At 38.2% G+C, this 17858-nt stretch overlaps 1 protein-coding gene across 3 annotated transcripts in view; it reads right to left on the reverse strand.

The window, feature by feature from the left end:
* The window catches only part of pde8b (phosphodiesterase 8B), a 45249-nt gene extending 34125 nt beyond the window's left edge, over positions 1–11124 (reverse strand). The window contains exons 1-2 of one of the 3 annotated variants that reach the window (XM_007548790.2): positions 10560–11124; positions 10421–10483 (exon numbers count right to left, since the gene is read on the reverse strand). In XM_007548790.2, the coding sequence (XP_007548852.1) occupies positions 10421–10468 (48 nt within the window). In that variant the 5' untranslated portion in view covers positions 10469–10483; positions 10560–11124. Of the gene's footprint in view, positions 1–6367; positions 7143–10420 lie in introns of those variants that run through there. The other 2 variants (XM_007548789.2, XM_007548788.2) reach the window with 2 other exon arrangements.
* Between the last annotated feature and the right edge of the window lie 6734 nt (positions 11125–17858).

A 17858-nucleotide genomic window follows, 5' to 3' on the forward strand; every position in this document is an offset into this window, starting at 1 on the left:
CTCACTTACAAAATTGTCTTTTTCTGACATTAGGGAATATTGACAAATCTTTGTGCACATTCGAAATGTGCACAAAGGCTGATCCGGTAAAGTCTCATCAAGTGAGCTGAATGTATTGCTGCTACAGCCCTACTGATCTTGAACTTTTGCACAGTTATGATGGTGAGAAGTTGCCAATAACGCTCTGATCTGTGCATTGTAAGTCAGCGACTCTCCACAAAGCCCCCATGGTGTTGTCTCTAAACCAGCATCAGCTCTCCTACATGTGACTGTTCACACCCCTGCCGTACTCACCAGAGGGGTAAACAGATCACTTGTGCATGCAAAAATACACAAACACATATGTGCACGCACACACACACGTACAGGAGCGTGATCAACACCATGGCGGATGATCAAGATCCTGCAGGGTGAGGCAGATGGTTTTAATAATAAATGGCATCATTGATCGTCTCTTGGTGATGAAACTGGGCGAGAGCAAAGGAACAGCTGACAAACCAACACACTCCACACGCACACACACACACACTGATTGGACAATAAAAAAACTCTTGATCTATAAATGTATTAAAAGCCTTTAAATGCTTCTCGCCCAAAGACCGCTGGAGAGAGACACCAGCAAAGAGAAGCAGATATTACAGGATTATATGAGAAAATTATGCTACCATGATAAATCTCTTTTTCCTCACAGCCCAAACACTCACTGCAACCTTTAGCGTCTTTGGTATTTAAATTGCATCTGCCACAGGAAGACTATGCAAAAGACTAGCAATCTCACTGGCATAAAGTGTGAAACCAACACAATAATTATTACTTTCCAAACCGTCTTTTCCCTATTTTATCATTGTACAAGTCCGCCTGCCATCAAGTCCTGACAGATGATCTCTAAAAACATCAAACTGTTCTGCCTCCTCTCAGTTCTCCTAATGCTATCTGCAGAAATTCACCACCTCTGCTCAGACACAACCAATCAGGAGCCAGAAGGAGGGTCTTATTAACCCGTTTTCAATATCTGACGTTTTCCTATTTCCAATCCAGTAACCAGATTAAAGTTACTCATCCAAATCACTGTGCGTCACTACTTTTGCTATTTTGCTTAGTAAACATATATATTGTTACTTTCCTCTTGCATCATGAGGAGTGAAATAAAACCACTCAGAGACAAAACCGTAATGAACGCAGGGAGGAGAGCGATGCGCGTTTTGCAACTGGAAAGAAAGGCATTAGTTTGAGTTTGTCAGCTGAAGATGACATTATCAAAGTGCTGGCGACAAAGTGATACAGTTACACCATTGAAAAGAGGGAAGACAGAATAATAATAATAATAGTGATTTACTGTAGTATTTCTCTCATACTGCACTTTAATGCAATCATGACGGAGCGCGAAAGCACCCTAGTGGACGATGGATCCACTGCCAATCTATAACAGAATAGGCTTAGTAGCCGATTGTATTTTTTATTTATTTTTACTATGAGGCTTTATAGTATGAAATCAATATATAACCACTGCAGAGAATCCTTTAGTACCGCTCTGGAGGTCTAATAATAATCTTCCAACATATCAAACTTCAAAAATACTATATCATATTTGAAGAAACATTTTGAGTAGCATCACGGTGCAGTCAAACAGGCTGTCAGTACATGAAGATCGGTGGATCACTCTTTTGTTTGATCGAATGAACAAACAGAATTTGCCACCAAAATTGTATCATCCCAGCTCCTCCATGAGATTCTGCTGGAGGAGCTTTACTTCACGGCGACCTCTGTGGGCGTCGTTGGACTCGGCGGACATTGTAGGAAGTGGCTCTTCCTCGAGTGTCTGAGAGACAACTCTAGTCATCCAAGTCACGGTGAAGTACATGCCGTAGGCAGCGGCTTAGAATAGCCTGAATGAAAGTGTCCGGAGAAGAGCTAGCCGCAACACAATGCCCTCAGTGTTCTGCAATCGCTGCTGTAAAATGTCTATTTATGGACAACAAGCACAGTGTATCTTTATCAGAAGAATGAAAGTTTTGATCTGTAACGTTTAGTTATGAACAACAGGTCAGTGTGATCTGACTGAATCCAGACATTCAGAGCTAAAGGAGGGAGAGCATAGCAGGCAGAAGCCAGCTTGAAAAGGAGGTCAGCAAATACAGATGCAGATACCTTGGCAGAGATTTCACATTACTGTCAAATTTTGTCACTAAATGTAAATGACAACCCATAGGTAGTGTATGGCTGAAACCAAATAATGACACATTTTTGTGTTTTCTCTTTTTAAACCATAATAATGGCTGAAACTACCCAAATGACCCTGATCAAAAGTTTACGTAACCTACAGTTTGTTTCTGATAGAAAAATCAAGCCCACAACTAATTGACTACTTAAGTAGTTAAGTAGTAATCAATTTTTCTGGCAGTTAAACTATTAATCGGCTAAATCGGCTATTAATCGGCCACATTTTACAGATTTTTCATTTAAGTTTATTTTATACAATATTAGAAATACATTAAAAATCAAATAAAGCAATCCCTTTTTAACATATGAGTGATTAGTTAACAAAAGGTGCTTAATGGGAGATTTTTTTCCAATGAATCTGAACTTGACAAAATTAAAAATATACCACGTTTTGGGTCGAACATAATGATTTTTTTATTATCATAAATGCTAAATTTATATGTTTTCAACAGTATTGGCTCAATTACTGCTCTGACTTTGATGTTATGCAGCAAAATGGCCTTTTGAGTCTGTGTAGATAAAGATTGTTGCTAAATTAGTCGACAAATATTTTAATAACCTGATAGAAGAATCAGATTATTAAAATAATCTGATTATTATTTCACCATAGTTCACCATCTTTCGGGTCCTATCACACACGCTCATGCTCCACCTCCCTGATGGGCCGGTGGTGCGCCCGGACCTCGGAGGGGCCCGGGATCCCACCTCAGCCGGCACCGCCGGCCCTCACTTTCATTGCGCCACGGGGTTTCGAAAAGACCCTCTGACTCGCGTGCGTGTTAATCAGGGTTAAAATGATTAACATTAATCCGATTAATCATTTTAACTCTGCCTACATCTGCCGGGGGCATGAATACATTTGAGCTTGACTGCAGTATACTGTGTATTTCCTTCTTTAACAGCTTTAACAATGACCGCTTGAAGTTTTTTTTTTTTTTTTTTGTGGTAAGTGGATGAGATACTTTAATTCCTTAAACATTAAAGCTGCAGTAGATATGATGGATGTCATGCTGGGTATTTTTCACATCAGCCAACCACTCGGCATTTTGTAATGTTCCCAAAAACTGCAGATGGTTCAACCAGGTGCTGACCAGGGACGTCAAAAATACTTATAGCAACTGGGTTTTATTATCACTATTATATTATTTAACTTTTATTGTCTTTTTTTTATTGCTTTTAGCTGAAGCGTAGCTGGAATGGTTTCTTCCTGGAAGACGTTCCCGGTCTCAGCTGGGTCAGAATGGGTTAACGTGCTCTGGGAGTCTGATGACTCGATCATCTGCTGCGTTGCTTCTTAACAAAACACAACAATATCCTCTAGGGTTTGATCATAAATATCAAGATGTTCACATGCCTCCTCATGAGAGGGATCACTGTGAAGCACACAGACCATATAATTTTATCACAGGATGTGATAAGGAAACCGGCCGAGTCTCAGTTGGATTTTAGGCCTTTTTACACCAGCATACAGACATTATCATGTTACTTTGTGTTAGTTGGTTTTTTTCTGGTTAGATAACCTTTATATAACAGTAGCCTTTAAGTAAATTTAACTTAACCTAATGGATTATAAAAGCTTCCTTTAAATATAAAGGCAGGGCTTTGAATATAAAAACAGAACCAAATAAGTGTTAAACATCTGCCTCTTTATTTATTGGCACCCTCTCAAAATTGAAGTAAAATAATCTAATATTGAGATTGTGCAAACCTTTATTGTCTGTATATTTAATTTAGAGAAGGAAATAATTGTCTTTGTTTTTTTTCTTTATAACGATTTATGTAAAATAAATTCAGCTGAAAGATGTTTTGTAGTTTTCTTACTTCCAACATATTGGAAGCATTTATTCATTAGTAATCCTGGACTTCCTGCTTCCCGGTGGGCAAACATAGCTCTTTCTGTTACAAATGTGTGCAATATCAATGTGTGCGATATCAATATATCGCTGATATCGACAAAAACAAAACACAATTTTGCAATTGCAGCGTTCCCATTAAATAAGAAATGCAATTAAAGTTTCACATGAATAAGTCTTTTTACCTGAAAACATTTAACGACGGTTTTACCATTTCTCTGAGAAGTAGCCTCTATAATGAGCTCAGCTATTGCACACTTCCTCCAGGTGTTTGCTAATTGCTGCTGGCTAGTCTGAAGGAGCTGAGTGGGGCAGTCTCTGGGCAGAGCTGCTCTGTAATGCTGTAAAGGATTGGCTCAGGGAGTTTGGGTATTAATGTATGCCACAATTTTAAAATTACAGTCAGCTACTATCACATAAAATCCACATAAACTTTGTTGTTTAAATGTCATAAAATCTAAAAAAAAAAAAGAAAAAAAAAGAAGCTATTTTCCACTAGAGAATCCACATGAATTCGCTTTCAGAAAAATCAGGTCAAATGCAGGAATGTCAGATTTTAACTGATCAAAATGCACCTTACTGGGCCACTTCCGTAATTTTTCCCAAAGAACTTTTCTTTTCAGACTGAGTTCACGTCTCCACATTTAACAGTTTGAGCACAAGACATTCGTCTTTAAACAAAGATTTCTACATAAAAAGCAACATGTTCACACACGTGAGCTGTAAAAGGAAAACACAGAATGATAGAAGTACAACGCAAACAAAGAGTGCAGTGGGTTAACTTCAGTCACATTAAAAAGGAAGTCTGCAGGGCTTAAAACGTCTGTACTCAAACATTTAGCAGAGTGACAAAAGGAAATAACTTGCAGCAATTAGATGCAAAGTGACTGCCAGAATAGGAGCACTTACAGTCTGATATCAGCTGAATGATACAATGGAGAGCTGAGACGAGCATTAAATGACTCAATTCATGAAGCTCGGGTTAGACTTTAGCATTAAGGCCTAAGTGGTGCAAGTCGAGTGGGACTCTAGATTTCGGGGCGCCCCTCATGCCCACAAGCTGACTTCATTTTACTTTGAAAATCTGTAAGCCGCAACTTTTATCCCCTAAAATTTATCGAACCAACTCTGATTAATATTTTGTAATTTCTGTTAATAGGTATTTTTCACTTGCTAGTTACAAGAAAAGTAGAATGAGACCAAACAGAGAATTTGTAAATTTGTCAAACAGCAGTTTAACTCAGGGTCAAATAATGATGTAGAAAAGAAAAAAACAAACAAACAAAGATTTCCTCCACTTGCTCAGTCTGTTGTTCAGACACTAATACATGTATATAAAGAATAACTGAAAATGACTGCTAATTTTAATTATTTTCTTCCACGGTTCTTTCAATGTGAGAATCAAAACATATCAATACATTTGAAAATATGAATAAATTTGGTTACTGTGAGCAGCTTAGTGATACAAATCATACACTTCTTAATGTGACTGAAGTCCAGAAGATTATAATTTTTTTTATCAAGAGCAGTATTTGTTTGTGGAGCTATGATTGCTCCACAAGTCGCCTACTAATGTTACCTTAAAAAAGTAATATTGTCACTTTTATTATCACAATAGAACTATAAAATATCATGATAAAATTTTAAGCCCATATCACCCACCCCTGATGTGAATTATATAACAAATTCAAGCACACAACTGTTATTTAACAACCCATTGTAACTGCCATTCATGGGAGGTAGGGCACCAAAAGCAGCCCACAGACCAACATTTTATAAATCCGGCTCTGTACAAAGGGCCATTTCCACATGGTTTCAACTTTATTGTGGCTCCATACAATTCTTAATGGCTTTTTTGGGTAAAATAAACCAACTTATGGGTTAAACTGTCATCAGAACTTAAATCAGGGCTATAGGTGTTTGTGCATGAACCACCTGCTGGAGCGACGTGACAGAATGGATGTCTCAGACCTTTTAGCAAAGCAGCCACTGTCACAAAACTTCAGCATCATCATTACACAGCAGCTCTCCCTGCTGACTGTGTGGATGCAGACCGACAGAGACAATGAATGAGCGGGAGCCTGAATGAACCCGTCAGATTCAGGAGAACACCCGCAGCATCGGGCCCTCCTGTGGAGGAGAAACCAAGACGAAAACACAAAGGCCTCCACCGAGTCTCTATTATCACCCACAACACGGAGGCGGCGACTGCGTTGTCTACGGTACAAAAAAAAAAAAAAAAAAAGGAAGAAAAAAAAAGACCGCGGATCCGTTCGGTATACCGGTACCGGTACCTTAACGCTGGCGTGGCTGGTCTGGGTCTCGGCCTCGATGCGGACGTGCCCCCCGCTGTTCTCCCTTCGCCCCCGGTGCGAGTTGTTGCGCGAGTGGCGGCTCTGGTAGGTGATGACGGAGGGGATGGTCTCGGCCGCGTCCGTCTTGATGAAGAGCCCGTGCAGCGTGGCGGCCGCCGTGCCCTGGGAGATGGTGGTGGTCTGGTGGGGGGAGTTGGATTCGTCCGAGTCCCGGCAGTAGATCACCCCGCTCTGAGAGACGTGGATGCTGGGAGCGCAGCCCATGCCCTCAGCCTCAGCCTCGGCGAGGTTCGCCTAGATCCCCGGTAATGAACAGCGACTCTCGGGTGCCGCCTTCCCTCTGGTCCGCCGCCGCCGCCGCCGCAGCAGCAGCTCTCCTCCGGGCATCGGCCGCGAGCCAGTACCGCTCTCTGCTCCGCTCCGATTGGGAACATTAAGGAGTGGAAACGCGTCCAGCTTCTCCTCAGCCTGCGTTAGTGCCGGGTCTTGGATGTGACTCTCATTTTTGGGGTGGTGGTGGGGGGACAAAATGTTTTAATAATAATAATGTACCCAAACCCCCCCCGCCGGCGGCCTGAACCGGGAGCATCTAATGAACAAAACTAATAGCCTAAATGGGCTAAAACACCTGGCTGCTCTTCATCCTCTCATCCTCTGTGGCATGCTCCCATTTTTTCAGCCTGGGTAGAGAAAGTGCTCTCAATGAAATCTTTTCTCTGCCTCTTCTTTAGTTCCTGTGCTTGCAGATCATTGGCCCTGGTCCATCTCCCTCTCTCCTCCCTCCGTCCGTCCATCAAACTAACATTATATCACTTCTATCTCTCCAGAATAGAGCAGAATCTCCCAGGAGATCACGCTCTGACTCCAGGGGTCATTTAAAGCCTGCCACCATGATGAATTAGAGGTAATGTTGTTACACTAAAGAAGGTCTTATGAAAAAGCATTTACTTTGTAAAATCACATTATCTTTATTCTTGCTTTTTTTTGTTTTTTTTTAAAAAGATTTATGTCTTGAATCTACCACATCTCCTATATGGGTCAAAAATAGAATTAGGCTAATAACTTAACTCTAACTAACTCGGCTGACGGTAAACAACCAGAATGACTGCTTTCTCAAAACATACTCCTTCCTCATTTAAAGAGGCAGTATATAACTTAAAAAAAAAGTCACTGTGTCATGACTGTATGAGTCAGATAATCTGTGAAAATATAAATCTTTTCCATATTCTATCATTGCCATCTGAAGAAATACAGCGCTCCTGACTAAAACACAACCAATCAGAGCCAGGGGGAGGATCTTAGCGTTGTCAATCAACCTCTACTTTATTTCTTATGGAAGCCTTTCACTGCCATATTTTGTAGTAAAAAAAAATTCAGAACCGGCGTCTTGTTGAAGAGAACATTTTTATTCTAACAAGATGTGAAAATACGCTCTTCTGACAGATAAACTTGTTATAAAACGTGTTTTATTGTATAGTTTTCCTTCTCTATTTGTTCTCCTCTTTCCTGTACATTGTTTTTGAATTTTGAACCTGAATTAGCAGATATGGACAACAGATGTGTGGATGCTTAAAATCTGGTTACAATCCAGCAGCTAGAAAAAAAAAATAACAGGCTTCATGTTTTCGCCACACCTTTAGATTGGTAGTGAATGTTAAAGATGTTTTGAAATGACTGCTGTGTGGCTTCGGTCCAAAAATTCATTCATTCACTCGTTTGCAAATGGTGCCTGTTACACCACATTGAAAACAGAAATATGAACTTTCTATCAACCTCTACGCCACGGGAAATCGTCCACTTCGCCTTTGCTGTTTTTCCAACCCCTAGCTCTGGTCCTGTTTCTGTAACCAAACAGCAGGAGAAAGCTGAGGGCATGTGTCAAATTAAAACAAAGCATTAAAATTCATAGTGACTAGTTGCAGATCCTCTGTGGTATTCCACCCACTTCTGTTTCAAACTCCTACAGCTCCCTCTGAGGACAGTCAGTAAGCAAAAAAACATAGAAGGAAGGAAAAAAACTCAAAGTGACAATTTATTGGGAGACACCCGTATGAGTCACATTCAAAATCACTTGATTGTTGCGTTGTTGTTTTTTTTTCATATTTAATCCACTAAAGGAAATCTAAATAACTGTTACATAAAGCACCAAAAACACTATAAATGTGTAGTTAGAGTTGCAGATTAAATGTAGCTTCAGGCTAACTCTGGTATAATACATTAAATGGCAGAAATTATGTATTTACTTTACACAATTTCTGTTTAATTCAATGAAATTAATATGTTAACTACTATTAAGAACTGAAAAGGTGCTTAACATTCGATTTTTCTTCTGACCAGGTGCCGCATGAAGAGTTTTAGGTCAACTTTTATTTATCGTAAATACAAAAAGTATGTCTTTTCTTGTTCAGTTTTGGCTTTATTACTGCTGTCTGTATGTTTTTCTTTCATCAAATGGTTTCTTTTGGAGTCTGTGTACTCCAGTTAACAGTGAATTGATAACTAAATTAGCTGATCTCAATAATCGATTCATCACGATTAATCTGAGTAATCGTTTCAGACCTATCTACACCAGTCCAAACGGTGCCAACAGCCTCTCTTTTCCCCAGATGCTGCAGAACTGTGAGACCAGAACTTATCATCACTGTCCATATTCAGTATTTATTGTAAATAAATCCTTTCTTTTTTGCGTCCTGTGTATGATTCTGCAACATGGGTCCATAAAATTCCTGGAAACTCAGCAACCAAAGGGAAGAAATCACTCTGGTTCACGTAAAGTCGTGTGTACACAGGATAAACTGGCACCTCACGTCACTCCGAACGCCATATTCTCAATGTGAGGTATGGTGGTGGCAGTATCATGCTGTGGGGTGGTTTTCCTCAACAGGGCCAGAGAAGCTGCTTACAGTTGCAGCTCCGACTGCGTCACATCAAAATGTTCAACATGCAAAAATTACTTTAAAGTTTAAACGCAGCAAAAGATGGTTCTGTAAAAACTGTAGAGGAGTCTGAATACAAATGCATGCCACACTTTTCAGATTCTTATATAAATATTACATGGAATGTTATATAATCCATCAGTGTGATCTATCAGAAAATTAATTATATCTTTTAAATAAATAAATAAAGATCAGGAGAAAAAACCCGCATCAAAAATAAAACCAGAACGTTTCGCGTCAGAGTGGTTCTGGATGGTGTCAGCAAAACTCCTAATTTCTACGACTTCATTCAGGTTGGTTGCTTTAGCCGCAAAGTTATACAAGAACTCAGATTTAATTCAGAGGCGACGCTGTGAGCAAACATCTCAAAACCTGGACATGTGAAAGAAATGGATTTACGCTTTATAGCAGGGTTTAATCAAAGTTATGGGAGATGTAAGGACGGTTTGTTGCTTGGACATAAAAATTCATCATTTTTCGTTGTCTAACTAATAGTTAAAGTTATTTGCCGTCATCCCATTATATATACATGTAGACACATAAAAATATTTAATAAATCCAATAATTTCCTAAACAAATGTAAACGACTTTTAAAAATAACAAAAACAAACAAACAAAAAACAATTCGCCAGTCCCAAAATCAATGATGACAAATTGTACCTTCAAACAGTCAAAATGTTTGTTTCAACAACGTCTGCCAGTCTAACTTATCTAGTTATTTAAAACTAAAATCCCTATGTATTGGTCAATAGTATCAGAGTTTATTCTGTTAAGGTCGCCCCCTGCTGGTCGGCCTGTTAAGAGCAACCAGTGTTTAAAAACGACGATGCAACACATTTAACCCGCAAAGTTAGCAAAATTTGAATATCACGGGTATTTAGAAGAACAAAGCCGTTGTTCTTCTAAATTAATTCGAGTAAAACATATTTTACTGTTTCTCCTAATACATATTAATCCAAGAAAATAGTAGGAATATTTCACTTTTTATCGTTTTTTAAAGTAAATGTTGAAGATGAATGGCAGATACAGCCATAAGCAAAAGTAGGTAAGTTAAACACCAATATTAGAAAATGTGAGTTTGTGAGCTCCTTCCTACCTTCAGAGGTCCATTGAGGGACAGCTCCTCTGTGGACAGTCCACTCATGTCTCTGCGGCTCAGCTAGAAATCAAACGAAAGCAAATAATCCCGCAGCTCTTTCTGTCATAGAAAAGCGAAGAGCTGCTGAAGTCTTTACCAAGTCCTGTAAGTTTGTCGAACTTCGCCGTCCCTCTTGGTTCGGACGGCTTCGGGCGGACTCGGTGTCCGTGCGGCCCTAGTGTCCTCAGTGCACCGCAGCGTGGGAACACTCAGCCGCATGCACGAGCCACGTCCGGAGCAGCTGTGACTGTAACTTTGGAGAAATGCTCAGTGACCAGTTCAGCGATTTTGTCCGAGTGGAAAATGTGCAACATTTCACAAAAGGCTAGAGGTATCTCTGGAGGAACTACTGGGATCCGTAACTCAGGTGGGAGAGTCTAGGCTGGGGTGTCCCAAAGTCCCAGGGAGCCATTTCTGACCTCTGGACTGATTTTGTTTCAGCCCTCCAACTGCAGCTAAAGAATGAGACAAATTTCCCAACTAGTAAACGAATTTTGAAAGGACGTCCGCTGAAAGTCGAAAGCTTGATGTGGGTTGTCTGAAAGTTCATTCTGAACTTCACTCAGTGTCTGCGTTTCTATTACACATGCGCCAAATGTTGCCAATGTTGTGCTAATGTTTCCATTAAGTAAAAAACGCAATTAAAATCACACGTGAGCAAGTCTGTTCACCTTTTAAGTCATTAAAAAACATGCTATGATCCTCTACTTCCTGTTGTTTTCTTCTTCGTGGTTTGCGCCGGCGGCAACATGGTTGTTGATCATGTGACTCGTGTGACGCGACAGAAAGTGTTTCCATTACAATTTTCCAAAAATAAACATATTTCAAAACGCCCCCCCCCCCCAAAAAAAAAATCACCTGTCAAAGAGGCAAAACTTTTTTAGCGAAAAAGGAGAGTTTGTTTGAAATGAAAATGGCAATTTCCAGTAAGCAAATTTATTTTTTTAAATATCAAATTGCTTAATTCCACGGGCAATGGAAAAACAGCTGGGAAAATGTCTTTGCAGTGATTTCATTCAATTGTTTTTAATACCCTTTAAAAATTTGTGGTGGTTACAGTTTTTTTTTTTTTTTACAAAAACCCAAGGAGGAAACAGGTGATCGACGCAGACGGAGACTTTTGTTTTAAATTTGAGCAAAAGTATCTTTTAACTATGCGAGGCACTACTTGCCCTGTGACCCTGAATGGATGGACGGCTTATGTTGTAAAAAATAAATAAATCTCAATTTGTTTTTTTAATACATATGTTGTGGAACAAGTTGAGAAAAGAAAGGATGTGAAAATTTACTGCATCAGTTAAAGAATTAGACAAATTTCCAAGCTAGCAAGCGATTGCTAGCTAAAGGTGTACACTTTACACTTTACTATAAAGTGTAAAGTGTAGTGTGAAGCTTTTTAAACTGACCTTTACATTTCGAAAACATTATATCATGCATATAATAGTGCAATACGTTCTGTTTTTCCTCATTCTTTAACATTAAAACATTAAAAACGATAGTTGTATTTAATTTTTATGAAGAAGAATGATTGATTATCCTTTTTACATATATAGTATGTTTTTAATACAAATCTATATTGTATAGATAAAACTGAATAAAGTAAACATTTCATATTAGAACTGATTAAAAAAAATAAGACGTTTGGAAAAAATGGTAAAAGTTGGTTTGTTGCAGTTTCATGAGAAGTCCAGCAGATGGCAGCCGAGGTCAGTTGGTCTCGCTTCAACCCCTGAAAACATTATTGTAACTTGACGGGTAAACACGTCCTGAAAGAGGGACAGCTTTAAATATAATCCTAAACTAATAAACAACATTTGCTCGGTTTTTGCCATGTAATGTCAAATAACGGAGACGGTGCTTTACTTCTGGACTTCACACACGTCATTCAAACATTTCAAAGTGAAGTGTAGACAGACAGGAAGGGGAGAAAAAAAACCTTTCCTGGGAGACAGAAGGAAGCAGAAGATGCTGAATGTGCTGCCATTCCGTTTATCCGGAAGCTGGATTTCAGTCTCTTCTGCTTTACCTGCAAGAATTGCTAGCTTAACGCCGCTATGACATAAGCAGGCCTTTGTTTTTCTAAATCTGCATTATCCATGCCTGAGCTGAATCCACACACACACACACACGCACACACACACCTACACACACACACGCACACACACACAAATCAGAGGTTTATGAAATTGATGCATGAACGAGACTTTTTTTTTAACCTCTGTGGTTTATTGTCCATGTTCGTGTTGAACCATAAGTTTTGTTGAAGCTGACCTTTCTTTCTTTTTTCTTAGAATTTTTCAAAAATTAAAATCTATTTATGAATTCTAGTTATGTATGAATACAATTTCTGCCCATTTTTATATGCAAAGCAAACAGAGAAACACAAGTTCAGTCAGATTGACTGGAAAACATAAGAACAACAAATTTGAGCTCTTGCCCCTCAGTGAGAGTTAGTGCTGAACTTTGATTAGGCCTTTAAGAGCAAGCTTTACTCTGAGCTGCTCAAATAAAGTTTCTCTTTCAGGATTTATCTCCATCCAATGTCCCATTCATTCTGTCTCAGTTACAGGAAAAGAATCCCCCACAGAATGATGCTGCCACCACTAAGTTTCACAATTTCACCCAGCACACATTGTTCCTCCTGTTTTCTATGAAAGAAGATGGAATGAGGAATCAAAAAAGTTAGGGATAAATAATAAAAGAGTAAAGTTATGAGAAATAAGTGATTGATTGATGAACAGTTGAGAGTAAGAGAAAGGTTTTTTTAAATTTATTTATTAGATATTTAATAAATAGAACGTCAGAAAAGCCAATATTTTATGAACGACATTTGTTTCCTGTCGTCACAGCAGCTAAAAAAAACAAAAAGGTTGTTATTTGTTGGGAGTTTTTTTCTTTTTTTTTCTGTTTGATGAAACGATCTACTCATGGAAACAAGCTCATGGAGCAGATAGCAACAGATTCACAGCGCCGGGGCCAACCAGTGTGACTGCGATGCTGCGACCCGACTGTGAGATGAGCCCTGTATCTGCTCCCCTCCTGACACTGATAAACAGCTCAGCTCAAATTACATCTCAGCTCAAAGCTTCAAGTGTTTTGCTAAGGAGAGATTTCATGTATTACTGCTGAAGGTATATCGATGTTTCTAAATCACAGCATGAGCTGTCTCTCCTTATCGATGCTGTCCCGGTGATCCATGGATGCCCAGGATGAAAAAAAAAAAAAAAAGATGGAGGAGGTAAAAGAAGATGCTGAATGGGTTCTGGTTCATGTCTTTCTTTGGATTGAAGGGTATAGTTCAGTGGAGAAGCTGCTGCATATATATAGAAAAGGATTAGGGCTGCTGAAAGAAACAAAACAACATAATTCTGACTTTTTTCTCAAAATTCTGATCAAAAAAGTCAGAATTCTAAAATCAAATCTGCCATTTTTTTCACCACAGTTTCAATTTTATCCAAGACTTAAATTCTGTGTGACGTCTTACTTAAAATACAGGTGTAATTAAGTTTAAAAAATATAGACCATAATGACAACATCGTTCTGGTATTGCTCGGAAAATTGAATCAGAACCTTTGAAATATTTTTTTTTTCCAAACTGACATAATGTAATTTCCTACGATTGTACTGTATTTTGAACCAATCCAGGCCCTGCATTGAGTATACATTGGTTGTCAAGTCATGCTATTTAAATACAAATCAATTTGATTTTGAATTTACTTGAAATTAGCTTGCCTGCATAAACAAAATAAATTGAACTGAAGCATTCAAACTAGTAAAATCTCTGTTACAATGCTGAGTAATGATGTTCAAATCATGATATGTCTTTACATTTAATTTGGACATTTAATGTCAAAATAAACCTTACTTATAATCTTAAAATATCTTTCCCGCAGTTCCCCAGTTGTGATCAATTTAACCAAATTTCTCATTAAATATTCACATTTCTACATGTTAGAAAAACACACAGGCTGTGTGTGTGTTAGGGTGGCCTAACGAAACGAAACTAATAGAGTCCTCAATTTTTATCAGCCTGTGTGAGTAATCATTTCACCACTTTGGTGAGTTCACCAATTAGGGAATCTTTTTGAAAGCAATCAGGTACAAAATGTTTTAATTTAGGAGAAAGAGGCTGAAGATTGTTCTTTGAAAAACGGAAATTAAAAACTGCGCTTAATTTTGCATCCACTTCACAGTTTCTCGTTTTTTTTATTTTTTATTTTTTTAATTTGTCACAAAAACATGTCAAGAAAATATGGAAAATTGTGCGGTTATCTCAAGACACAATGTAAAAAGGTTGAAGGTGTACACATGTAAGGTAATTATTTGTGATATAATGATGCAAGGTGGAGAATTTGGTGAAGCCACTTCATTAGGAGCTCAAGAAAGTGTCTGAAAAGACTCTAACAGCTTCTGTGAATCAACCACTCAAAAAAATAGATAGATAGATAGATAGATAGATAGATAGATAGATAGATAGATAGATAGATAGATAGATAGATAGATAGATAGATAGATAGATAGATANTAGATAGATAGATAGATAGATAGATAGATAGATAGATAGATAGATAGATAGATAGATAGATAGATAGATAGATAGATAGATAGATAGATAGATAGATATACACCTACAAAAAATTTAAGAGAAATATCTTTACTTCTTTAACAAACAAAAAAAAAAATCCCTTTACTAAGTGGTTTTGAAAAGCTGAAAGGAATGTTCTTGGTTATGAAAAAACCTGATAATGATTCAAAGTATGCACTAAATGGTTACATTTACTATAGCTGCAAAGAGCGGGTTGTTATATATGAAGTAAACACATTCAACAGCAAAACCATAACTAGACGCTGTGCAGACTTTTACAGACCTTCAGTGATCATTTCGGTAAATCTGATTGCGATTTGTCCCGCTGGCTGTTAGCAGTAACCCTTTAGCCATAAAGACACAAGCTACTGCTACAAACAAGTTGAAAGTGTAAATCGGCTTTCTGTCTCAGAATCTGAGATTGAACTTTTGACCGGTCAACATGGAGGATTCAGGTGGCAACTCTGACAGATTGGAAAGCTCACAGAAGCTAAAAGCACAGTGTAAAAAGTTTTATTTATTTTTTTGTATAGGAATACGATGAAAAATAAAAGCGTTGAAATTGAAAGTGTTTAACCAGGATTTTACCCTAATCTATTGTTGGACCTCAGTGCAGCATTCGACAATGTTGAATCGAAGCAAGTTAAGAGCTGGCTCAGACTCTTTGTACTTGACAGGTTTAAGTCTTACCTAAAAAACTGAGGTCTTTGTGTTTCCATTGGCAACTTTTCATCGGAGTGGACAAAATCACATTTGAGGTACCCCAAGGCTCCATCTTGGGGCCCCGTCTTGTTTAATATCAATATTCTGCCGCTAGCTCTGATAACAATTAAGATTAGCTACCATAGCTATGCAGATGATACACAGCTCTACATTGCAATGTCACCAGGTGACTCTGAACCCAATCAAGTGCTGAACAGATAGATATAACAAATCGATGCAGAGATGTGCTATAACTTTCTTCAAATGAAGTCATTATTTCTGAATGATCTATCGTCAGGGAACAACTTCAATTATTACAACTAGAAACCAGCGATCAGGTCAGAAATCTGGGGGTAGTGAAGGACTCTTACCTGAACCCTCAGGTTCAGGTAAGGCAGTTACAAAGGCAGTTACAAAGTCGGACTTTTTGTAACTTTTGGTGACAAAAAAGAAAACAAAAACAGAATTAATTTTACCAGATGAGAATTTAACGAGGTGTAAATTGCTGTTCCAATATCACAAAGTATGAGTTTATGTTTATATCATTACTCTTATTTTTGACATGCTAGTATAGTTAGAACTAAAATGTGTTAGTTAATGGTAGAATCTAATGAATATACAGCATGTAGCCTCACACTCTATTTGCCCTCAAGGTGTTAGTAATAAATGGATTTTTCTCATTCAGACATGCCATTCCTAATTATCTCCTGGGTTAGACGGCTTATCTTGCAGAAACAAACAAGGTTTTTTCTGAGTACGGATTACACTAAGGCCCAGTTTCTGCGTTTGAACGGACTGACCTATTGGACCGCCTGAGGCGCCTGCAGACCATCAGGGACTTGGTGAGGCAGAAGTCGAGTTTTCTGTGTCCTTGACTTTCAACAAAATTACCTGAATGCAAGCAGCAACTTTTCAACAGTTCACACATATCATCAAATTTGCCTGTTTAATGAGATTTTTTTTTTATGCTCAGCAAAATGGGCAAATTCTGTCTCACAGATGCCGAAAAGGCACTTTGAAAGAAGAGTTGACTCTGTTGACATGTGGGAAAATCATTTTCACTAATTTAATGCTTAAATTATAAAATTATTATTAAATTAAATGTGAGGTGAGTGATGTGGAGTTTTCTCACTGTATGAAAATAAGTTTGTTAGGACTAGACATTTCATGTGTTGAACATGAAAATGAATATTGATAAAAACGTTCTCCACAGCATGATAACGCTGCTTTGTTTTCTGTTTTTTCATGAAGACACAATAAGCTTCCTCCCATTGGTCCAGAGCATCTTGCTGATGTTGTCCTGGATTTCTTAAGGCTTTCTTTTTTCAGTTTTTTTCTTGTATTTTCCAGGAACCTAGTGCCATTTTATTGCACAATCACGTTACATTCAATTGTTCTAAAAACGGTGTACATATCAAACATCACTACCAGAAGTTATTAAAGGATTTCTCAAATAAGCATGAAAGGAATCAAGGCAACACTCAATGTATGTTTTTGATGAGGTAATAACAATAGCTTTATGGTATAAAGCTAAAAAAAAACAAACAAACAAACAAACAAACAAACATCTCTTTTACATACTGTCCCTTTAATATGCATGCCACACCTTTTGGAATTTCATTTGTGCAAAACACCTAAAAACTTTAAAACCATATTGTCATTTCCTTCCACTTCACAAACATTAATTTATTTTGGTCCAACATTCAAAATCTGAAAATATTTTTGAGGACTGTGTTTTTAAAATGCGAAAAAGGTCAATATTCAGAAGAAAAAGAAAAAAAACAACTTCATCATACAGCTTCACTGAAAGATGGATTGCAATACTTAGGATGAAATACCATTCAAGCACATCAAGTGCTAAAATCAACAGAGAGGAAGGACGGCGAGGCAGACTGAGGGAAGATAAGATGTGATGTATCTGCTGGCTGCCTCTTGGCATCAGCTGCCCATCTTCTCCTCCGGTTCTTATCTCTCTTCACGCTCGCCTTGATCTTTCCCTCGTCACATCCATGCAATTGGTCAAGAAAGGAGGCGGTGGGTGACGGCCACCCCCCTCCACCCTTCCAACTCCGTGACTCCCTCCGTGGCGGATTGGATGAGTATATAAAA

This window comes from Poecilia formosa, unplaced genomic scaffold, assembly GCF_000485575.1.
Source record: "Poecilia formosa unplaced genomic scaffold, Poecilia_formosa-5.1.2 Scaffold28, whole genome shotgun sequence".
Taxonomy (NCBI): domain Eukaryota; kingdom Metazoa; phylum Chordata; class Actinopteri; order Cyprinodontiformes; family Poeciliidae; genus Poecilia; species Poecilia formosa.